Source organism: Cinclus cinclus, chromosome 3, assembly GCF_963662255.1.
Source record: "Cinclus cinclus chromosome 3, bCinCin1.1, whole genome shotgun sequence".
Taxonomy (NCBI): Eukaryota; Metazoa; Chordata; class Aves; order Passeriformes; family Cinclidae; genus Cinclus; species Cinclus cinclus.
In genome coordinates, this window is record NC_085048.1 from 6949829 (window position 1) to 6974471 (window position 24643).

The 24643-nt window shown below is 38.3% G+C and overlaps 1 protein-coding gene across 1 annotated transcript in view; it reads left to right on the top strand.

The window, feature by feature from the left end:
- Positions 1 to 24643, top strand: part of ITSN2 (intersectin 2) — an 81397-nt gene that overhangs the window by 23848 nt on the left and 32906 nt on the right. The window contains exons 3-17 of the mRNA XM_062489656.1: positions 7541 to 7633; positions 9272 to 9335; positions 10834 to 10997; positions 12259 to 12456; positions 12769 to 12865; positions 14613 to 14755; positions 15993 to 16056; positions 18174 to 18311; positions 18402 to 18487; positions 19520 to 19782; positions 20438 to 20587; positions 20816 to 20956; positions 21755 to 21842; positions 22501 to 22640; positions 23534 to 23614. Coding sequence (XP_062345640.1) covers positions 7541 to 7633; positions 9272 to 9335; positions 10834 to 10997; positions 12259 to 12456; positions 12769 to 12865; positions 14613 to 14755; positions 15993 to 16056; positions 18174 to 18311; positions 18402 to 18487; positions 19520 to 19782; positions 20438 to 20587; positions 20816 to 20956; positions 21755 to 21842; positions 22501 to 22640; positions 23534 to 23614 — 1910 coding nt within the window. The remainder of the gene's footprint in view (positions 1 to 7540; positions 7634 to 9271; positions 9336 to 10833; positions 10998 to 12258; positions 12457 to 12768; positions 12866 to 14612; positions 14756 to 15992; positions 16057 to 18173; positions 18312 to 18401; positions 18488 to 19519; positions 19783 to 20437; positions 20588 to 20815; positions 20957 to 21754; positions 21843 to 22500; positions 22641 to 23533; positions 23615 to 24643) is intronic.

Sequence of the window (24643 nt, forward strand, 5' to 3'; positions counted from 1 at the left end):
AAAAGATTCTGTGATAAAGCATGGAAATACTATCCTGCTATTATAAACTGGTAGTTTAAGTGCTTTGGAATAGCCAGTTGTGCTGTAGAGTTCAGAAAAGAATTGGATCTTTACTGTTAGCATGGATTACACTATAATGTATCTCTAAATTGTTTTAGGGATTATACTCCTCCTAAAAGCACGGATTATGTTTCTGCATTGAGATCCCTGCATGGCACAGGGCGTTCTATGTTCTAATATTCCTCCTTTATGTGTATCAAACTGGGGGCTGCCAGTGACAAGATCACCAGGCAGAATTCTGCACCACATCCCCCACAGGAGCAGGTGGATAGTTTAAACAAGCTCAGTATTTGATTTTAATGAACTGCTCAACCTGAGGGTTGCCAGTGTACCAAATGTCTGGAAATTCTGTACATAATGTAAAGAATATGAATTGTACTCCAAAATGCAATGTGGCTGCTGTTGCGTTGTCCACACTTCTCTAAGTTTGTACTTCAATTATATAAGCTTTTCTTGGCCAAATCTTGTAGCCTTGCATGTGCCTGACACTATTTAACAACCTGTCTACAGGTACCAGCTATTTCTTGATAATGCACCAGAGATGCTTGAAAATCTTTTAAAAATTCCCTTGGCTTCTATGGGCACAATTCTTGTAAGTTTAGTGAAATTAAAAAATTGAAGGAGGATCATGTTTCCCTGTGTTTAACATGCTTTAGCTACAAGTTTTTCCTTTTAACTGTGTGCACACAAAAAAGGAGTTGCTGAAGTTACAGTTAAGCACAGAAATAGATACCCTTTTCCTCTGCCAGCTGCCTTGGTGTTTTTTAATAAAACTGAGAGCCTCCATGTTGCATTTCTGGTAGGAGTAATTGGGGATTAATGTACGTATTGTGAAAGGAGATTGCATGTGGCTTCTGCCATAGTCTGAGATTGTGGAAGCTGGGAATACCAGGTGCAATCCTCAAGAAAGAGTGGGTAATGCTTTGGGATGGACCCAAAGCACTACAGTAGTAGTTCATAACACATAAGCATTTCTAAATAAGGATCAATGCTGATTATTAATCATTTTTCTCCTGTGTTTGATATATAGAATCAACAGCAAAGGAGTGAAGCAAATATTGAAAATAGCAATAACACTGATAAAGAATCTCAAATTCAGACTAATGGTAAAGCATTCTGTGTATTTTCAGACTCCTGGAGTGTTTACTCACCACTGAGGAAAAATTAGAAGTCTGATTCAACATCTCAGTTGGGAGTGTTAAATCCAATCTGTGATAAATACTTCCACGGTAAACTTATCTGCAAACACGGAAAGACTGGAATTATTAGATTTATCCCAATATGTCCTAGACCAGACAACCCTCTGGAGGCTCCTAATAGGAGACTGTAATGTGATTGCTGGTTGCATTAAGGAAACCCCCTTGTTATACAGCTTGAGGCATGTTGCCGCATATCTGTGCTGAAATTTCCCTGTCTTTAAACATGGGGATAAATATTTATTTAAGGTCATTATGATGCTTGATGCTAGTTTTTTTGATGGTTACAGAGGTGGTGGTACAATCCTCATGACTTACGTGTACAAGGAATGCTCTTTCAATTAAGGTTTATTATCTCTGTGGAGTTAATTAACTTTGTAGGTCGTAGGAGCATAGTTTTTGTTAGAGGAATACAAGCAATGCCTGTGGAGTGAGAAACAAAGACGTTCTGGGGAATGTGAAAAATGTCTTAGAGTTTTTCCTTATCAGTAATCCTGATGTTCTCACTATAGCTACCCTTTGCCTATGGGCAGTACGAACCAGTGGCAGAGGTCTTACAGAGCATTTTCAAGTCTAATTGCTCTTCTTCTAGGACTGCACTTTCATTTCTCCCTTATTTTTCAATGGTGATTTACCATTTTAAGGAAAGAACCGTGTGTGTTTCCCTTTTGATGTTGGCAGCCCATCAAAGCAAAATCCTTTATTTTATTCTGAAGGTTATCTGTCTGATGCAGTGTTGTAAAAACATTTCTGGACCTTTCCTGAAATGTTGTGATCCTGCCATAAGCAGACCTCCCTACTCTCACCTAGAGAGGTGTCTACTATTTAAAATGAACTTAAATAAACTGAAGATGTCTAATCAAGAGCATAGTCATTTGTTTACAACAGTAGAAAACTGTGAGTGCTGCCACACTGAATTACAGAAATCCCTGTTATGTGACAGTGAGGTCTGTCTGTATTTTGTCATCTTTAGAGAAGTCTGGAGAGGTAAGTTCAAAGCATGTTTAGCTTTGGGTATTTGAGTCTTTGTCATCCCATGTGGAATTTCTATATGGACTGACTCCACATGTGGTGTTGAACTCTTGGATGTGTTGTGGACTTTTGGAGTGGGCAAATAAAGGACCTTTCACTGTTATTTTCTGTTTTGGAATAGGGAATCTGTGGAGACATTTCTGGACATGAAGTCCAGGTTTCCAGTATTGGATATCAAGAACAATTGCCAGTGCTGACATTTATTCAGTCTTCTCTGAAAGTACCAGCCTTCTCTAGGAAAGAAAGAAAGAAAGATTTTCCTCTGTTTTCCAGAAGTCTTATTAAGATAGACTTTTTCATAAGCAAAAAGAGCAGGTGAAGACAGTAGTTACTCTGTTCTTGGGGAAGTCTTTGTCAGGAAAATCTCTCAAGTTTAGCATTTCTTGAGTTTTGCTTGCTAAAAATGCAGGGTAGTCAAATATGCTTGCTTCATGTATTAAGTTATAAGATTCTAAAATAACCTATTTTGAAGAAAAATGAATTAATGCGATATCTTCTTGTCAGTGAGATTGTACTGTTTTTTAACCTCCAAAATTTTATCAGCTACAGTTGGGAAAAATTATTTCGATCTCAAAAATGTCCAGGAAATTTAAGCTGAGTCAGTAAAGTAATGTACTAATAATTGTCAGCAGCAAGGCCTCTCATGGGAGCATGTAGTATCAACTGTATTTTGATTTCTGGTGGGGAACTGATCTATAAAATGTTGTAGCTCACTGCTGCTGAGACAGCCAAAGGTTCAGTACTGCTGCATCAAGGAGACTCCTGCCTCTTGCCCATCCTGTGGTCAGAGAGGTCTGTAAAGAGCAGACACCTGCAATTTGGTTTGTGATTCATGTATGACTTACCATAAGTGAGGACTGGGACCATGTGAACAGAAGAACAACAGCAATTTCTCTGTACAAAATTCATTGGATCTGATTTATGGGCAAGATGTTTCTCAACCCTAGAACTGAAGGTGTGTTAGTGCAAAAACTGGCTGAGCTAAGCCAGATAAGTTTAGATGATATACCTTCGATGGCAGATGTTTGAGTCTTCCTGCAGTTTTGCTTTTCCCAGGAAAGGAGCACCTTCCCTTCATCACAGTTCAGCAGGCCCAGGATGTGGTTGTGTGAAAACCAGGCAGTGTAACTTCTCTCAGCAGTTGCACAGAGTGTCCATTTTTACCACTTGTGGTAGTTTTGGGGAGCAATCACAGTATTTGTGAGGATTGTAGCATGACTTTTGTAACGTGATTTGATGGTGATGGCACAGGAGATAAGTTGCAGACTAATTTTGGCTGTGTTTTTGTGATGTTCTTGGTTGTACTATACAGGTGAACACAACAATTACTCTGGAGAAGGGTGCTGTAATGTGCTTTGTGGAGTTGCCAATACCTTGTGAGTCCCATTGTTGAAAGTGTTTATTTTAGATAGACTGCCATGGTATTTTTCACATGGTATTTTGAGAAATCTTCATATGAGCTTTTCTGTGCACAGATTTTACTTTTCTTGGTTGTATCACCAAGGGTACCATCAAAAGAGCCTGTGAGCACCTGGTTAAGATAAATACAAGGATTCACAGTACTTTAGCCTTCCCACTTGTGCTATGCTCTTGATCTTGTTTCTGAGGCATATGGGGTAGGAGTTGAAAAAAGCAGTGAATCCTTTAATAACTTTGGGTGGGGTTTGACTGCATTCACTGTGGATCCCTACCAGAAGCAACTGGATTTTAATTTTTTTTCTTTATTTTACACAAATACTTTAATTGTCCAACAGTTATTAACCTCTATTCAGAAAACAATAACCTGTTCTAGTTCAAGCTGCAGATGGCAGACACTTAAGTAATGTTAGGATAAAACTTAATTTTCTGGGTCTTTGTTCAGTTATAGACAAGCCCTAAAGCTTCACTGGGAGGGATGTGCTGACTTAAAAGCATGCTGTTCTCTGGATCCTAATTCCTGCCATGAATATTTATATTTTTGAAAGTCTATGTTTTTTACATTGGATTTTAAGACTTGCAGCGTTTTCTTCCAGGCTTATAAAGAAACAGCAGAAAGCATGTCTTTATGGAATTAATCACCAGGAAAATAAGATTTTCAGTCTCTGTCCTTAGGGAAAGAAAGAATCTGAAATTTTTCTTACTGTTGAAAACAAATTATTAGCAGGTTGGTGTTTTCAGGGTATATTTTCAGTTCCCTGAAACATGCCCACAATGTGCTTTTGATAATGTGTGTTTGTAGTTATCACTATTCCATGACAGCTGCTTGCCCTGACTCACTAGAACTGTGGAAGGCTGTAGAAGCACTTGTTGATGTAATAATGTGGGTTTAGTCAAAGATATATTTTTAAAATGAAACTTCTACTTGGGGTTGTTCAACCTGGAGAAGGCTCCAGAGAGACCTTTCTGGTGCTTTTCAGTACTTAAAGGGGCCTATAAGAAAGGTGGGGACAAACACTCTAGAGGGACCTGTTGAGATAGGTTTTAAATTAAAAATTTGTAGATTTTAAATAGATGCATGGTAGAATTTTTCTACAAGGTTGGTGGGACTCTGGAACAGGTTGCCCAGGGCAGCTGTGGCTGCCTTATGCCTGGGAGTGTTCAAGGCCAGGTTGGATGAGGCTCTGAGCAACCTGGGATAGTGGAAGATGTTCCTGCTCCTTGCAGGGGTGTTGGATTAATTAGTGGAATCTCAGGCATGGAACAGAAAGGACCTTAAAGATGTAGGTCCAGAGGTAAAAGTGTGCAAAATGCTAAGTGTGCAAAAATTAGCAATGTTCTTAGATGTGTTAAGGACAGCAAAAATGAGAATGAAGGGTGAATGTGGATCTTGAATCACTTGTTGAATGAGATTTTAATCATCATCCAGCTACAGGTGTGAATTTGCTGATTTGTTAAAACCCTACAAGGTTTTAACACATTTGAGACAATGCTGTGTAAAACGCTGAATTTCATAGCTGGAGAGGAAATATAATTTACCAGATAGTAAAACAACTCTTTGAATATAGAAATATGTTAGATTTTCAAGATTGATTGCCATTTTATTACCTAATCTGCGATGTGTAAGTAAGAAACTGTACATCTATGAACAAGAAGTTGCCTTACAATGTAAATTGGATTTTTTAGAGGGCTATGGTGATGATCATAACTCCAGTCAAGCAATTGTTACTGTGTTTTTATCACTTTGCGGCCACGGACCATGTGAATTTATTATGGTGGTCTAAATCCCTCTGTCGTTGATTTTAAAAAGCCAAGGAGTGTTGCAGCTACCTGCTTCAGAAGATGTTCAAAGAGGAGTATTTTATAGAAAGAAATGTATTGTTGTTAATATTTTGTTTCCAAAAATGAAGAAAAGTCAGTTTCTCCTAAGTTGCTATTGGCAGCTTTAGGAGCATTTTTTTCATCTGTTCAAGATAGATTTCTTTAAAGTGCTAATTTTAAGATACAAATGGGAAGTGCATAAAATGTGGTTATGATTATAGAAACTAAGTGCTGCTCTAATTTTTGCCTTTGGGTGTAAGTTGTCCTCATTAGTGTCTTACAGTAATACTTACAGAGACTGACTTCAGGGCATCTGATTCAGGTTTACTTCACTTTATTATCAGTATCTAATCTAGATTTATTTCTGCTCATTTAATCAAAAGATTAAAGGGGGGTGTTCTTGAAGTGCAATTTCACACGTAACCTGCAAGAAGACTCTTTCATCGAGGCCACACACAAAAATAATTGGTATATCCTCAGGAGAGAGAAGCAAAACTACAAATTCAAGTGTCTAGGGTTTGTACCCTAATGCCTTCACATCTTTTCTGCCATACATCTCCCCGGTGAGGGAGCAAGGGTAAGGAATTAAATCTGTACACATGCAAGCAAAAATACAGTTTTAACAGGATCCTCTTAAGAGGAAAATTTAAGTCTTTTTTTGAAAATGTATCTGTTTGTGTAGATAAGCACAGATGAAAGGTGATTAACATCATTACTGTGTCTGTATTGGCAAGTATATCAGCTCACAGTCCCTTTGCTGTTAAACATTGAAAAACAGTGCAACAAACCTTCTGAAATCCTGTAGATTCAAAACTTTGAAATAAGGTTTATGTAGGAAGAGGAAGCATTGTATGGTAACTTTTTTTCAGAGTGCTATGGCTTTTAAAGCAAGTTGTTAATATCTTACTAGAAGAATTATTTATTCCCTTGACTGTCTTTTAGTGAGCAATACAAACACTTGAACAGATTAACAGTTCTTTGGAGGTAGTAATACTCATCAGAATGTAACTTTTAGAAATGTTTTTCATGTAGTAAACTTTTAATGCTGTTTTGAGTGGTTCCATTCAGAATTTTGGCCAATTCTTGCATTCATTGATTGGAAAAATAAAATATTTGTCAAGAACTTCCTGACTAAAACTTCCTCCTCTTTAAAAAACAAACCAAATTATTTCTGGCAAGCTGCTTTTTCCTGCAAAGGATGCATACCCTGACCTTTATGCAGCAGGTTGCAGCATTTCTGGAAGTCCATCTGGTTCTGCCTGGTATTACCAGCACAATTCTGTAAACAAAGTTATTCCCTGTAACTTCTAATTCCTACTCTCAGGATGTAATACTTTTTGCTTCATAAAGTATTGAAAAATGTGAAGTGGAAATTGCATGCTGTTTAAAAAAATAAAAAAAAAAAAAAAGCCCAAAATGCCACTTCTTTGTCTGACAAAACCAAAGTATTTTTGTTAGCAGTCCCAGTTTTGCTTTCAGAGTGTTGGCAAGACAATGTAAGCCTTTTGGCACCTGGAGGGTGTTAACCCTGTGCATGAGAACCTGGGTGACGCTGAATCCATTTGTCCATCAGTGAGCCAGGGGAGTGTTTGGCTCACACAGGGGATGCTGAGACACATCCTGCCCAGGCTGCAAACAATCAGCAGCGACAGGATGCTGCTCTGCACCAGCTTTGAAGGACGACAGAGCTTGTTTGAAAGCTGAGGGTGAAGCAGTCAGGCTGGGGGATTGTCTCAGCTCGGCTTGCACATCTGGGAAGCAGGTTTGTATTGCATAACGTCCTTGCCAAACTGGTAGGAGCTGGGTGTGTCCGCATTTAACTTTGTCGCTTGAGAAAGCCAAGCTTTTATTTTGCAAGTAACGTGCTTTATTTTTGGAAGTTTTCAATCCATTTGGTTGTTCATTGGTTTTTTTTGTGTTTTTTTGTTTGGTTGGTTGGTTGTGGTTTTTTTTTTTTTCTTGTTTTTTGGGGTTTTTTTTTTTTGTTGTTGATTTGTTTTGGGTTTTTTTTCCAGGAGGGACAAACTTATGGGCCATCACCTCCGAAGAGCGGGCCAAGCACGACAAGCAGTTTGATAGCCTTAAACCCACAGGAGGTTACATTACAGGTTGGTCTGAGACTGTGCATTACACATTAACTTCTGTGTACACATGCCTATCTCTGTAGAACAGTTTGAGAACTGCATCCTATTTCTAGCCCTTTGTTGTGTGACTAATAACCATATTTTTCAGGCAAACAGCCACAGGTTACTAGTAAACTTAACAAGCTTTCCTCTGAAGTCTGGCATGGGAATGCTGTTCTGTTTAACCCTGTCACTTCTGCAGCCACCAGCTGTGTGCTGCCATTCTGTCTAATTTCAACCAGAGAATATCAGGTGAAATCCATGCTCAGATGGGATGCTGCCAAGGAGCACTTACAGCAGCTATTGTGGCAAGTGACACCAGACACAGCAGAAGTGTCTCTCCTCAGTCTGAGAAGAGAATGCTATGCTGATAGATTATCTTTGTTTCTGAGAAGGAGGCACGGAAGGGATGCTGTCAGCTTGTCCTTGTTAGCAACTGCTTGAAATTTGGGCCATTGGACCTTCAGCAGGGACTGGGTGGATTAATGACATTATGCAGGGACCTCCTGTCATTTCCAGTTGCATTCTGAAACAGTTGGGTCACATTGCTATCCACCTCAAAATTTGCAGGTTTTAAATTTAAAATCTGCTTTTGATATCAAGAAAGATCCAATTTCTTTGGCAAAGATGTCTTAATTTAAGAATGCCCCATTCTTTTTGGGTGGATGGGCACTAAAGGCCAGCCCTGACGGCTTCTACCTGCCCAGCTGTCCAGTAATGCCCTATCTAGTTGCTCCACTCTCCCTGCTTTTCCTCTTTTGGGGCTGGAAAGGACTGAGGAGAGACTGGCAAGTTGTCTGTTTGGAATATGCACATCTTCTGGCTAAGTGGCACCTGACTCCTGCTTTGGCCAAGCAGCACTGCAAGGTTGATGTTTACCTCCAGCTGAAAACTGCAGTCCCAGGGACTACCCTTAGGCCTGGGCTCTTTACTGCATCTACACCTGCAGGCTTTGTTACTTATTTGGCAAATGCTTGAAATAAAAGGTTGGGTATGTATATAAGAGAGAGCTGAAAGAGTAACCTGAAGTCTTAGCTTTAAGCTTCTGCAATTCACTCAGATATAGGCATAAACACCACTGTCCCTGTTCTGTATGTTCCAAGTGATGTAGAATTTGGTATGGATTGCACAACAGTTCCCATTCCCTTCCTGAAATACTGAAGTTGTGGGTGTTCTCTGGCAGAAAAGGATATTATTTAGAACATGGTGTTTTCCTAGTTTTTCTAGAGAGACAATACTGGTTCAAGTTAGATGTGAGAGAGAAGAAAAGAAATAGTATTCTGATCCTTTCCTGCTTAAGTACTTGGGGCAGGTCTGAATTTTCAGTCGTTCTTGAATTCAGACATCTTTTAAGATGTTGGCATCTGGTGATTTGTGACCTGGTAAAGTTTTTATAGCTGTCTGAAGTCACTTCTCAAAGCAAAGATTGGGAATTACAGAATACATGGGTGTCTGACAATCACTGTTGTCACCAGTGTTAAAAGCTGGGAAAAAAGTCCCTGGAAAGCTTGGCATCCAGCATGAGGATTTCTGTGAAAAACTTGATCCCCCAAGAGAGTGCTGAGCTCTTCAAAAATCTGTCTCTGATATAAAGTCTATCTTTTTTTTCCTTGTTTATCACAGGTGATCAAGCACGTACCTTTTTTTTGCAGTCAGGTCTGCCATCTTCAATCCTTGCTCAAATATGGTAAGCTATTATTTGTTGTTTGTTTTTTCTAAGATTGGAGACGCATAGCATTCAAATACTGCCTTTGCTGTGTTGTGTTGTTTCACAGAGACTTTCAGCAGTCAAGATAGAAATTATCTGAATCATTGTTTTAATTTTATTAAATTTAGAGGAAGGTTTCAGCCTGTATGTGTATCAACAATTAATTAAAACTCAGTAATTTTTACATCTTTCTTGTGATGTTATTTCAAACTGGATCATGCTGAAAACAGTGGTTTTAAGCTGTATTAAGGGCTTGAAGTACATGAGGTTAAAGCAGAAGACAAGAAAAAATCTAAAGTCACAAAAAAAGTTAGTAGAAGGACAGTTCTGACATGTGAGATACCAAGCAAGACTGTAATACAGGAACTGGGAAAAGTTCTGTCCCTTGCAGCATGTATGTGGTGAGTGCAACACCTGGAACATTTTCTTCTCTGTAACCTCAGTCCTCACTAAAATCCTGTGCTCATTTTTGGGTACTTGGCTGTTACCAAGATACATGTGTGCTAAAAGACACATAGTTGAGGCTCATAACAATTAAGAACAACTTTAAGAAAAAGTCTTAGCAAAAGTAACTAAATGCAACTTAGTTTTTCCTTCAGATTCATAGAATCAAAGAATTATTAATATTAGAAAAGTGTTCCTGTTATAGGATTATCAAGTCCAACCAGCATCACCACTATGTTCACCATTAAACCAGACACCTCAGTGCCTAGAAGAGAAGGGCAAGGAGATTTTTCTATGGGGCCTTGGGGTTTTGTACTGAGCAGTAATAGAATCAAAGGAAAAATGAAGCTTAACATCAGTCAGATTTTTTTTTTGCTCTCCTAATTTTATTTATATACTTCTGCTTGGTCCTTGCATGCTTAAATATTAATAAAACTTTGTATAATCTGTCTGACCATAAATTTTGAGGTTATTTATGCACCGTTGCATATATTTCCTGTTATATTTATTTGGAGAACTGTCAAAAGGAAGACAGATGAGAGTGCTAACATGCTTAGAAAACCTCACCACTGTGAGGTTAATTTACCACTGTGAATTAATGAAGTTTTCAGAGCAATGGATAGTGCCTTTATGAGGTTTCTGCATCCTCCTGCATCCTGTTCCAGATTCTTGCATTAATTCCTTACCAAGTATTAATTTAAAATAATTATTCTGGCTGGGAGCATAAAGAAAAGCATAGCAGAGGCAACAAGTGTATCCACTGGGCAGGAGAACTTCTACTTTCCCAAATGTTTTCCTGCTTTCTTGGGAATTATGTGTTTAATATATAGCAGCCTCAAAACTGAACTCTGCAGAAGTTGGTAGTCAAACTTCTCAAAGGTATGAACATCATCAAAAGTAGAAAATTTACTTTGCAATACATTTCTTGTTCTCCTGTGCAAAAATAGTAAACACATCTAGTAGGAAAGCCTCTCACTGACCAAAAATGTTATGTTTCTGTTTCTTCTCTAATTTTATTTTATTTTGTTTTAAGGACACTCTCAGACCTGAACAAGGATGGAAAAATGGATCAACTGGAGTTCTCTATAGCTATGAAACTCATCAAGCTGAAATTGCAAGGACAGCACTTGCCTTCAGTTCTCCCTCCTGTCATGAAACAAGCTCCTGTGTTTTCACCACTAATGTCAGCTCGATTTGGTACTTATGAATATATAATTTCTTAGTGTTCAGAGGTAAAAAACCCACAGTTAATTGCAGCCAAATAAAAGCATTAATCTGACCATGAAAGTTGAGTGAATCAGTGTGAAACAAGAAAAAAGGATATTCTGATTTAGGAAATTGACCTGGTCACTTTCTTGATATTTTTGATAATTTGATTCTTTGAAGACTTTTAATAAAGAAAAAATATTCAGTTTTGACAAGAAGGCCACTCGCATCTGCCATCTGACTTTCAGGCTCTCATTTTTTACTGGTGGTCTTTTTTTTGTCTCCCTCCTTCTCAGTCACCTATTTATGCTTTGGGGTTTTAAAGTTAAATTTAGTCAAAGGTCAGAGTTTTGGTAGAATAGATGCTTTACATATTTTTTCAAAGTGAATCAGATTGTCTGTTTTGGTGATATGATTAACTGAATAGAATTACTTTGACTTTTTTTGTGATGATGTTTGGTGATTCTGTGCATGCTTGTTACTGTGTTGTTTTATAGCACAAAATATCCACAATGACTTGAGCTGGATTACAAAATACGTGCACACTTCTACACTGAAATTAAATGTATGCATATATTAATTACATACATGATTTAAAATGTCTGCCCATCACCAAATCTCTTGTGTTTGAGTACAAGGGCATGCATTTACAGAGAGCTGTGATTGGTATACATTTACCTCTATAGCTTTCCATCATCTCACCAGCACTGTTGTTTTCCACAAGGTGCAGCCAGTAATTTGAGTGCCCTAATTTGCCTCAGGCAGCTGCCTCTAGAAACCTCTGCTAAACATGGGTCCCTAATAAGGATCTTTCACCCCTGTGGATTCTTCCAGGGCTGATTCTTGGAAGAGACTTAGTTCAGAAACAGCAGCAGCTTTTCCCTGTGGAGGATTGTTGCAGCTTTTGAGGTTGTAATTCTCTTCCAGGGGCCAGGCTTGTTGAAGAAGTAGGTATAGCTGCAATTATAGAAAACCAGATCTTGCTCTGTTGTGAAAATAGTAGGTAAACCTACCTTGAAAAAGAATTTGCTTGTTAAGATTTTTATGTTTATATTCCCATTCAGTGTATTTCCCCCTGTGAGCTGTCTTGCCTAAATTTAGAGAAAAAGTAAATACTATACATAAGAATCTATTTTAACTCATTGTATTCCAGACACCGGTTGCTTATGTAGTTTCTGCCTCACATAAGGGACCCAATTTCTTGCTGAAGCCTCTGCAATGTTAAACCATGAATTATTGGATTTTGCTCTAGGAATGGGTAGTATGCCAAATCTGTCCATGCCAACGTCTGTGTCTGCGATCACACCATTAGCTCCCATGTCTCTGACCTCCATGACTTCCATTCCTCCTTTGGTTATCTCTGCTCCCCTGGTGCCTTCTGTCAGTACTTCGTCGTTGCCAAATGGAACATCCAGCCTTCTGCAGCCTTTGTCTGTACCTTTCTCCTCAAGTAAGTATAGCACAGTCCTGTACTTGCTCTCAGAATTGTGAATCTTATCTTCCCTATGGCTAATTTCAGACAGGCATGCTAGCACATGCATGAGAGTTAAACAACAGCAAAAAATCTTAACAGAAAACCCTACAAGCGGTTTTTGTACAAAATTCACATTTGTTAATTCTGTTCTACCTAGTTAATCATAATGATAAGACACTGATTAGCTTTTCCTACTTCTATCAAAGTGAATGTTGATTATGAAGCATTATCTTACACCCAGCTGCTTTACAGTTCTGGGGTTAATTTTTTTGTTTCTTCTTGTTCCAGCACTGCCTCATACTGGTTCTTTAGGCCCCATGGCAGGAGGATTTGGTGGTTCCAGTATGCAGAAGGCACAGTCACTAATTGATTTAGGATCTAGCAGGTATGGAAGTTAAGTTTAAAATGGTTGTATCTTACACTTAAATAGTATAGCTTCCAAAACTTATGGAGCATTTCTGTTCTCAAAGTACGTTTGTTAAAAATTAGTCTATCTAATTAATATGACCTATCAAGTCTAAAAATAGATTTTGTTTTTATATGCACAATAAGTGGTATTTTCAGTAAATTGACAAAATACCCAGAGTAGATGAGGATATCAGAAGAGCAGTGCCAAAAAGAAGGGAATCTACCTCATTAGCAAATAGAAACAAACCTTACTAAGTGGTTGTAAAATCAATGTGTTATGCATTATGTGGTCATTCATTATAGAGGGCAACATATATTCAGCAGGCATGTAAGAATAGGATTTGTTATCAATATTTATGTGTGAATTAGTTTTATGAGTAATAGAAGATTATGAATCTTTATAATCAGCTGCTCTGGTTCACTGATTTTAGAGCTTTGCCATAGACTAAAGTGAGGGACTGTGCTTATCTATCCAATTGGGCATCCAGGGGTGTGTCCCAAAAGATGGTCCTGAGGGCACCTCTGCCCCAGCTCAGTTCCATAAGTCAGAGGTTCTTGCATCTCCCTGCTGTCTGTTCAGCATATGTGGGGTGCATGATCTGTGCTCCTCACACACCTGATGTCAGTAGATATCCTGTGAGGTGACTGTAGGCATGGCATGTGCCTGGAATCCTCTTTTTTTTTCTTTTTCTTTTTTGTTTTTTTAGTTGTTTGTTTATTTGTTTGGGTTTTTTTAATTGGAAAGCTTTCTGTTTCTAGTGCTGTACAAAGGAGCCCTTCTCCAGGGCTATTGTTGGCAGCATTTTCACCATCATGTTGTCTCATTCCAAGTAGGGGATGTCAGTCCAGCATTTTGCTGGAGAGGCTTTGTTTCTATCAGCATTCTGTGTTCCTTTGGATAGCACTTCAAATAGTTTTGGGTTTTTTTACTTGTCAGAGCAGGGGTTTACCTTAAACAAGGCAGGCTGGATTGAGCTTTCCTGAGTTTGTCTAATTTTCAGAGATGGGACACTGAAAATTCTGTGAGTTTGATGCAAGTTTTATGGGTATATCTAAACCCTCCATCAGCACTATTCTGCAAAAACTGACTGAGTTTGAAAAGCTCCATTCAGCATGTCATTGTCACAAGCAGAAAGAAGAGGTAGAACTGGAAATGGTGATTAAAACAACTTTAGAAGCTGCTTTTGCTTTTCATCAGATCAGTTTTTATTCTTATTGTTATTAATTTACTTGTCTCTTAAAGTTACCTAAACAGTAATCCAACACTCTTGGGATAGTGGAGGTGTTTTCCTGTGGTTTTCTATACTATTGTTTTGCTGTGGTAGAAGGATCAGTTATGTGCATTAGTGCCTGCGATAGCAAAGGAAAAGGATTTTCAATTCAGTGTCTTGTTTCCTTATAATTATATCCCTACTTTGACTGTAAAATTCCATATTTGTGATGAAATTATTTATAGCAAGTGGGCAAAGGTAAAACTTCATGGAAGTTGTTTCATGTAACTGGAAGATGCTATGTGTCTTCTGTTCCAGTGCCTCTTTATTATGCCAAGTGGTTTAGAGTTATTTCTTTATCTCTTTTTCTCTTTTGGTTTTCTTCTGATATTTGGTTGGTTGGTTGGTTTGGTTTTTTTGGTTTTTTGTGTTTTTTTTGTTGTTGTTGTTTGTTTTTTGGTTTTTTTTTTTTCTTTTTGTTCTGTTCTGTTTTGTTTTGAAATTATATTGCAGTTCAAATTCTTCCTCTAGTGCATCACTAGCTGGGAATTCACCAAAGATTACGTCCTCAGACTGGGCAGTTCCTCAGGCCTCCAGATTAAAATACAGACAGAAATTTAACAGTCTTGATAAAAGTATGAGTGGATATTTATCAGGTGAGTATGACTTTTGTTATGGACTGGGAAAACCAGAGTGTTTCCTGCCTCTGAACATCACAGGCTGAGGGATGGAATCCCAGTTTGAGTTTTGACTTGCATGTTAAATAAAAGCTGAAATGTTGGTGCTCAGACCTGTGCATGAGAGACTAGGTTTCAGCCAACCAAGAAATGGAAATAACCATCAGTTCATTGACTTGGGCTTTGTGTTAGACCTGGAGGAGCCAAATACACTGGGGAAGCTACAGCTGCTGTTGCAGGGAAAAGGAGAAGCCTGGAATGGTGGGATCTGACTAGAGAACCACAAGGCTGTGGAGTTCAGCTCTGTAAAGTCAGCAGGCATTTTTCAAGCATCACTCTTGAAAGTGACTGAGACACTTTCTTGTGAAAATGGGGGACATTCACCATAATTTTTGTGCCTTATTCTCCTGTATCAGTCAATGCTCAGATATTTGGGCTTTATCTTTTTCAAGAAAGGAGCTTGGGAAAGACACTGCAGAACTGCACGCATTGCCTGGAATTTTTCCAAAGTAATTTAAGAGAATCCTTGTTGATTTCCAGTGACATCTGTGCTGGGCCACAGCATTATCGTGGCTTCAAAAGACTTCATACAAAGTTAATACAAGAAGAGAGTTTTAAGAAAGTTCATTTAAAGCAGAGTTCCTCAGTGCAGCACAGCGAGTAGGGAGCACTGGCCAAGCAGTCAGTAGGTGTAAAGTCAGTATGTGTGTTTTGTGTGTCTTAGATTTCCCATTTCAAACAAGCACTCTGCCTCAGTTCCCTTGCCTACAAAAGAGGACAATTCCTTCTTTAAGGAGAGGGTCTCAGTGCTTTTTATCTTGTTCAGTCGATTTTGGGCTGAAGGTTTCCTTGACCTGCCTAGAAATGTATCTGATTCTTTGCTACCAAGGAAAGCTCCTCCAGGTGATAGCTTAAGGTTTAGGGAAACAGCTGTGTTTTTGTGGCAGCTGTGGGGATTCCCATAAATACCAATTTTTCATGTCAACTTTTCTGTTAGGTGCTCTGAGTGGGAAAAAGGCACGCAAGAATACTTAGATCTTCATTGAGTTCAGGTTATAATGCTTGTTGTTAAGCTTGGAAGTAAAACCAACTGATGAAAATGGATTAGATTAATAATAAAAATAAACATGTCCTAGTTTGTGACCCATTTTTTGCCTCATGTGGATCTTTGAATGAAGTGTTTATTTTAATAAAAATCTTTTACACTTTCACTAAGGATTTCAAGCAAGGAATGCCCTTCTGCAATCAAATCTTTCACAGACTCAGCTGGCTACTATTTGGTGAGTTTAGTTACTGATGCGATGTCTTTATGGTGTTAAGAGAGGAAAGGAACTTTATTAAATAAGATATGATAGAGGCACCACAGATCTAAAATCATAAACAGAAACTGAGCTGCTAGTTAAAACAAACTGGTTAACTAGTTTGCTAACAGACTTAGCTTGTTCACTAGCTGAATTTCTAAAAGACACCTTGAAATAATCCAGTTTTTCATTTTCTGTGTTTGCTAAACTCTATATAATAGAACAATGCTAACTTCAATTTCTGATCCAGGGATGCTCTTGCTGAGCTGAGGGCTTGATCCTTTCAAAAGCAGGATTCTGAAATCTAGGTTGTTAGTTTTAAAGTATGGAGAAAGATTAAAAAATAAGTAACCCTTCAGCTTTTTTGAGTCTTACTGCAGTTTCCATAAAGATATCTGCATTTTACACATTTGTTAAGACTTGCCTTTATTGTGCTGATGAAAGTGGTAAGAGTTGTCTGAAGGCTTGAATGATTTGCTCATTCAATGACAGACAGACATGGTAGTTAAGTTACACCTTCAGACATAACTCAGATGCTATACATGAAATTTAGTGGCCCAGCAGAATTCACAACAGCTTTACCTCTCCTCTGGAGTTCCCTTTCTTCTCCCTCTGTCCCAGGACAGTTATTTGTGTCTTTAGCAGCAGCAAAGCTCAGCTTGTTTAGTTTCATGCTGTGAAGATAAACGTGGTGTGGGGGGTTGTATTGCTCCTCTCTGGAGTCTGAAGAATAAATCAGGTGTGCAAAGGCTCTTTTCATTCTAGGTGTGTATCCTGAAGGTATCAGTAGCCAGTGCAAAGAGCTCTGTGTTCCCTTCTAGAGGGAAATAACAGCCCAAATTTTGGTTTTGCCCTAAGAAATTACCAATATTTCTACTGAGTGCTTGTTAATGGTAATTACTGAAATAATGGTGCTGTCATATGTGGTAGTGCTGTTGTGTGAACATAACAAAATACCATCATCTCCTGCTTTTGTTTTTCACTCTGGTGTGTCTGCGTGATGGATTTTTTTGGTGTTTGTTTTGTTGTTTCCTTTTTGTTTTTCATAGGGTTTTTTAACTGCTTTTTTAATGAACTGTGTTTTTAATATGCATTTTGCTTACATGCAGTCTAAGGACACATTTTAGCAATTCTGTCTATATAGATAATTCTTTGAGAGAGGCTCCTGCTTCCTTGCATTCCACTGGTTTCACACAAACACACACCCCACACCAGCCCCTCCAGTTTGTGGGAAACATTTTGTAGGCTAATATTATCATGTGCTCCTTAGAGGGGGTAGGTGATTCCTTTCCTATCCACTGCGAGTTACTCTGCACCAGCTCATATCTTCCCTGCTCTGTTGAGGAGACACAAGGGGAAAAAATAATTCTGTGCAAAGCTTCCTCTTGTAGAATTTGATGTAATTTTATGTAATGTTTTCTTTGGCTTCAAAAAATAGATTTACTTTCCAGCTCTTCTATTTGTGATGCAATAAAGTAAGAGAGAGTTCTTACCATTTCCTGTCCACTTTTCAGTATTTTATGGTAATGTAAGAGAATTGGGTTTGTCCAGGCTGGAGAAGAGAATGTTTCAGTGAAGCTGTAAAGAAAGCTTCACCTAAAAGGAGCCTACCAGAAAGATGGAGAGAGACTATTTACAAGGGCCTGCAGAGACAGGGCAAGGGGGAATGGCTTTAAACTGAAAGAGAGCAGGTTTAGCATAAGGATTGAGAGGCACTGGAACAGGCTGTGCAGAAAAGCTGTGGATGCACCATCCCTGGAAGTGTTAATGGCCAGGCTAAATGGGGCTTGGAGCAACCTGGGATAGTGGAAGGTGTCTCTGCCCATGGCAGGGGTTTGGAACTGGGTGATCTTTAAGGTCTTTTCCAACCCAAACCATTCCAGGATTCTGTGATCTGAATAACAGTACATAATTAAACCAAATAATATCTCCCTTCATCAGTTATTTATGTTATTAACTGTAAGCATTTTTACCAAAACATTCCATGGGAATTGTCAGTTTTAAAAATTGTTTATCCAGAGTGCCTTGTTTCAGCTGTATTTTGTGAGTGATTGTGATATTTGGTTCTAATTGGTGCTGCTGTTGAACCCCTGCAGGTCCCTGGCTGATATAGATGGAGATGGGCAGCTGAAGGCTGATGAGTTTGTGTTGGCCATGCACCTCACAGACATGGCCAAAGCTGGGCAGCCACTTCCCCTGACTCTGCCCCTTGAGCTGGTGCCACCTTCTTTCAGGTAATCACTGAGGGCAGTGAAATGTAATATATTTAACACAACTGTGCTATTTCTCTTAACAATGGTGGGGTGGGTTTTTTTCCCCTCCAGGAGTGGAAAATATACTGAAAATATAAATGGAACTCTGCCATCTTACCAGCCGGTGCAAGAGGAGGAGCCACAGAAAAAACAGCCAGGTAAAAAACAGTGTTCATGGTCTTAATGTATGGGGCTGTTTTTGAAGGGCACTGAAGCCTTTAGAAAGTGGAAGAAATAATCAAATCCGTGGAGAGCTTTATTTCAGGAGCTAGATCCCTTTTAACTTGGATGATAGGAAGGTTAAGTGGATGTAGTCAGCCTGTTACATCTAATAGGATTAAGAAGGCAGGGACAAGGGTTATTTTTAGCTGTAGGAAAGGAAAAGTGTGCTGATTAATAATGTATTCTGGAAAATAAACCTTTAATGGCCAGTAACTGCTGTGCTACTGCAATTTATTTTTTTTTCATTTGAAAGTTCTTGGCCTTGTTGGCCATTCCAAAAGCAGAGGGTCCAGTGTAGTTCAGTTCTCTGCAAACTGGAAGCAGTTTGAACATACCATAGATTCTGTTACTGACAATGTTACAGGGACACTGCAAGACAGGACCTGCCTCTCTTTTTGGAAGGGTTCTTGCTGGGGGCCTAAACCATTATTTTGTGTCTCTTTTTATCCTTGTATGCAGTAATTGAGCTTGATCTTGTTTTGGTGTCTGGTAGTTTTAATTCCAGGAACTCTTACAGGGAACACCCTGAAAAACTAAGCTCTTTATCCATGTATTAATGTTTCCTACACATTGGAAAACCTTTTTAACAGCAAACAGTCTTCTCTCAGCTTGTAATAGCTGTTGTTTTATGTTTTCCTCTAGGATCCTTTCATCTTTCATTCTTTAGAGTGAGAGGCTTTCCTGTAACATTAAAGTCATTTTTGTGGTGATTTCAAACTGGAACTTTTTCTTCTTCTTCCCCTCCCCCCTCCCCCCCCCCCCCCACCCCCGTTGGATTATTCTTAGGAAAATGTAGAGGTATTTTTGAACAGAAAAATAATACTTTAACAAATAGAAGATCTTACATCATCCATGACTGAACAACCTGAACTTGCCAAGAAGTATCTATCTTTAGTGGCATAACTGAGGTTCTTGTTTGAGAGCGGTGTTTTGAGCAGGGCAGAAATAATGACCTTTCCTTATTTTAGCGACGTTTGAGGACAAAAGGAAAGCCAACTATGAGAGGGGAAATATGGAGCTGGAAAAACGCCGACAGGTCCTGCTGGAGCAGCAGCAGAGAGAGGCTGAAAGAAAGGCTCAGAAAGAACGGGAAGAACAAGAGCGAAGAGAGAGGGAACGCCAGGAGCAGGAACGGAAGAGGCAACTGGAAGTGGAAAGGCAGCTGGAGAGACAACGAGAGCTGGAGAGACAAAGGGAAGAAGAAAGGAGGAAAGAAATAGAAAGGCGGGAGGTTGTTCTCTTAACATTACTTTTCAATGTTCTAAGGAATGTGTATGTGCATACAGCATCCGAGGTTTGAGTGCTGGCTTTGGTTCTGTCTCCTGGCCTGGCTGATGTCAGGTTGTCTTTGGAGAGAGAATATAATTTGTGTCTGTTATAAATGTTGGTGTAGGTTAAAGATACTTCATAGGACAGATGAGATTTTCTTGGGCATATTTCTTGCATTTTTGCCAAAATTTGTATTCCAAACAAGACTACTGAATTCATAAGTGATAGCATTTTGACAGCCGAACTTGAGACAAATTTGCTTCTACTTGGTGTCTGAGTGCATGCATCACACTTCCATATTTTATGTAGTTCTGTGAAATACTCAAAGGAGGTTACAAGCAGTATCTGTCAATGTGCTCTTTTATGGGCAATATTCCAAGCTGCAGAGGCTTTCTGAATTATGAAGCTTTTTTCATCCAGTGTCAGGAGTGTGGCATGAAGAATTTTGTAGGATCACTTCCTGCATTCTTTGATGCTGAAGTGTATAGGAGCACTTCAGAGAAGACATTATGTTGTGTTGCTGTTGTGCTGTTTGGAAATAGAGCACATTATATTAAATCATGGTCTCTGAATTCTGCATCTCCACTGTAATTTAAGGTAATGTAACTTTCCCTCAGGCAGCAAAGCAGGAGCTCGAGCGCCAGCGACGGCTGGAATGGGAGAGGATCCGTCGCCAAGAACTTCTCAATCAGCGTAACAGGGAACAAGAAGAAATTGTCAAGTTGACCTCTAAAAAGAAGAGCCTTAATCTTGAATTAGAAGCCCTGGTAAGACCAGAATTTCACCACATATGCTGAAATACAGTATTTTAAATTATGTAAATATTAATACCTTCATTAATGGCCCACTAGGTGTTCCATTCTGCTTTGTATGACTGATCTAAAGCAGGTATTTTGGGTTGTTTTAGAGAACTTGTTGTGAACTAACCTACCCACAGGCTTAGCAAAGGGATTTTTTGCCATGTGTGGTATAATCTGTCTCTGCTTTCTTTCCAGACTGACAAACATCAGCAGATCTCAGGCAGGTTGCAGGATATTCGTAGCAAAAAGCAAATGCAAAAAACTGAGCTGGAGGCCTTGGACAGGAAGTACGACCAAGGAATCATGGAAGTCAAGCAACTACAGCAACAGCTTGAGGTGTGTAACTTTGTTACGCTTATGGTTTTCTTTTACTGTATTCTGTGTTTCCATAATGCTGTTGATAATGCATCTCCATAGGGAGGAATACGGAGTCAGCTGGATTGCAGTACAGAGGAAATAGGCAAGAGTGTCAGCATTACAGAGGGTTTTAGTTTTGTGTGTGGTAGTAAACAAATGATTATATGTACTAAAATGAGCTGAGAGTTAAATAACAGTTGTGAAAACCTCAGCTATTCTTTTGTGGACTGATAATAGAGACTTCTCTTTAATTTTGAATTCTTCTATGGCTCCAGACTCAGATATTTTTGAGGAATGTTGTCCAATGTTCAGACCAAGTTGGTGTTTAGGTTGAATTACCTTGCTGCTCTTTTATGTTTTATTTTCTCTATTTGAGTAACAAGACATTAATAATTTCCAATCAGTTGACTACCATCAATTATCCTCTGCTGTATTTTTGTGTGATGCTTCTGCTCCTCAGAGAAACTTCTTTTCATGTTGTTACTGTTTTATGTTAGGTTTGGGGCAGTCACCTTAAATGTGACTTGTGATAATATTTATACTTTTGGCCTCTGTGGTAAATATTTTTCCAGCTGTGTTAATGGTTTGGGGTCAAAAGTTTTCAATTTTAATATTGTTTCTATTAAGAGTATAGAAGTAATTTTTTCTTTATCCAGTAATGATAACTTGCATCCCTGTTTCATTAACATGAGTTGAAGCTGTGTTTTAAAAGTCATTCTGTTTTACTTATTCATAAGCAATATTAAAAATTTGTTATGTTCTCTTCAACATCTCCAGGATTATCAAAAAAAACTAATCTATTTGGTTCCTGAAAAGCAGTTGTTAAATGAAAGGATAAAAAATGCTCAACTTGAAAACACTCAGAGTAAGTGCCTGCACATGAGTTCTGCTGTTCTGGATTGCTTTGCTGATTTCTCATCCCTTGTAATCAAGGCCAAAGGGTACAGAGCTGTTAAACACACCTACACTTCTACATCTTCCCAGTTAGTGCCATTGTCCTCATCTGCATTCTATTATCTCTTTTATGTCCCAAATAGGGGCAAACAAACACATTTTGGCAAAAAAGCACAGATTTTGCTTAAAACTTTATTTATAGACTGTGTAGCTCACAAATATTATTACAATTTGTCCTTTTTTGGTAGTCTAAACACAAGGGAGTTAATTTATGTAAAGTTTACATTGGTCTTTAATTTACTGGAAATTTACTGGTCTTTAAATTACACTGGAATTTCTGTCTGGAGAAACTTGGTATGAGTTGGTCTGACATAAAAAATAAACCTTGAAAATTATTCTGTATGTATTGCGTGGAATGCCTGTGTGCCTTAGTTCAGTGTTTGGGATATTTCTTCCTCATGGTGTATATGACTAGAAAGATAAATCAAGGAATTTTTGTGAGGAAGGAGGTTTGGATTGTGTATATAATAGTAAAATAGCAAACAATTATTAAAAACCAGGGGGAAAAATTAAAAAAAAAAAAAAAAGCCCAGAAACACTTGTAAAATTGCTTGTCTTTCCTCATGGAGGTACAGGAGTCAATTCAGTGCACAAGAAGTCCCAAGAAAAGGAAGAATTATGCCAAAGACTTAAGGAACAGCTAGATGCCCTTGAGAAGGAAACTGCTTCTAAACTTGCTGAAATGGATGAATTTAACAGTCAGCTTAAGGTACTTGCATTATCTAAATATCCTACACTTGTAAGCATTGTATTTTATTTTTTCATCCATTCATAAAGATTGGTGCCACTTTCACCAGGTTTCCAAACAGACTTCCCCATCTTCAGTGTCAAAAAAGAATTATTAAAAGTCTTGGAGTAAATAATACAATAAAAATGCAAACCTATTGCTAATGTACTAAGATATGAGTCTCTTGATAACTATTGCTTTGCATGACTAAACTGTTGCTCACTCTCACCTTTTGCCTTTTAGAACTCATTTTGATTTAGAATTGAAGTTTTTCAGGCCCTTGCACATACTGTTCTTACAGTATGAGGTCGTATTTGCTGCTATTTTTGAATTGTGTACTGAACACTTGACTTTTATTGATAGACCTGCGTAGTTTCACAGTATGCTGTGCCAGGTCTGGTAGCAGATTTGGGTATAATCCTTAAAAGTAAGTGTAGGCCACTTATGTGTTAATATTCATTAATATGTTGTAAAGTAAGAGTTGTTGATCACTGGCTCTAATTTTTTTGTTTCTGAGGCAACTCTGACCTGCCAGCTCTCACAGGGTAGCACACATCCATTTAACTTTATCTGCCAGCTTACTCCAAGTGGCACTGGTGGAACTTTTTCCTTAACTAATGGATTGATGCTGGGCCAGCACGAGGGCTCTGCACTCTCAAATTTAAGAAAAAAAAAAAGCCACAAAAATGTGTAAACGTGTAAGGAATTTATTTTCTTTTTAAAAGTGGCTTCAGGCAATGGGCATTTTCAGTTACTTGTTTATTGCATGGCTTGCTGTGTTCAGTGGCTGCATCCACAGTTCAGTCTTCCCTAAAATATGTTTTTCAAAATACAGTGCAAAGATTAATTGGCTTTTTGTCTACCTTATCTTACAGTGTGAGAATATGGATGATTCTGTTCTTCAGTGCCTTTTGTCTCTGCTAAGCTGTCTCAACAACCTCTTCCTCTTACTTAAGGTTATTTTCTAATCTTTGGCTTTTTTGTTTGTTAATTATTTCGCAATTTTTCTCTGCTTACCCTTTCTGTTTGGATGTGCAACTTCTATCAAATACATTTTCCCAAAGGAAAATCAATAGGCTGTTTTTCTTTCTGCTAGCTTTTACATCCTCTTAAAGACTTAACATCCTTACCTGCTTAGAAATCCAAACTACAGAATACTGAGAGCAAAATACTGACTTTAAATTCCTCAATGGACTATTCTCAAAGTTGTTTCACCCAAACATTTTTCTTGCTAGTTAAGGTAACATGAACTAAAAAAGTAGTCTCAGATGGAAACAGTGTCTTCTCCCACTTTTCCATCTCTTGCTCTGTACATGTATCCATCCATCCTAAGCTGTGAGTCAGATATTTGAGTTCTTGTCCAAGTTTAAAAGTCTAGAAGTAGCATCAGAGTGCATAATACAGTATGGCAAACACAATACTGTCAAACTGCCAGATTAACCCAGTACTAAAACCTACTTTCTGTCTTTCAACACTGCTTTTGTCTGTTGAGTCAGAAATACTTTTAGAATAGCTTATGAGAAAATAAAACAACAGAATTACCTAAATGAGCTTTTCATTTTGCTTTACATGAAGGTTTTTCTGTCCTTAAAGATATGAGAGTTTTTCTAATGTAAGTCTGCTTCCGTAGTGCTCCTGAAATTCTGGGCAAAATAAGACACAAGAATATTCCCAGCTGAATATTTTTGAGGAAAAAAAAAATGTAGTCAATTGCTTGATTTAGTTTGTTGCTACAGAGACACAGCGACACAGCAATCTTGTCTTACCTTTGTCATATTAATTGCACCATCTCTCTTAGGCAACGTGATTATTTGTAGAGGTGCATATTGCAGTGATTCAGTGATTCATTCTGAATTGCTTTATTTGTATTTACAAGATCAGATGCAAAAAGTTGGGGTTTTTTGCCTGTTGCATTGCTTAATGTATGTCACAAGTTTCCTAAGAAGAAAGACTGAAGTATCTTAGAGGTTTTTTTGCAACATGGC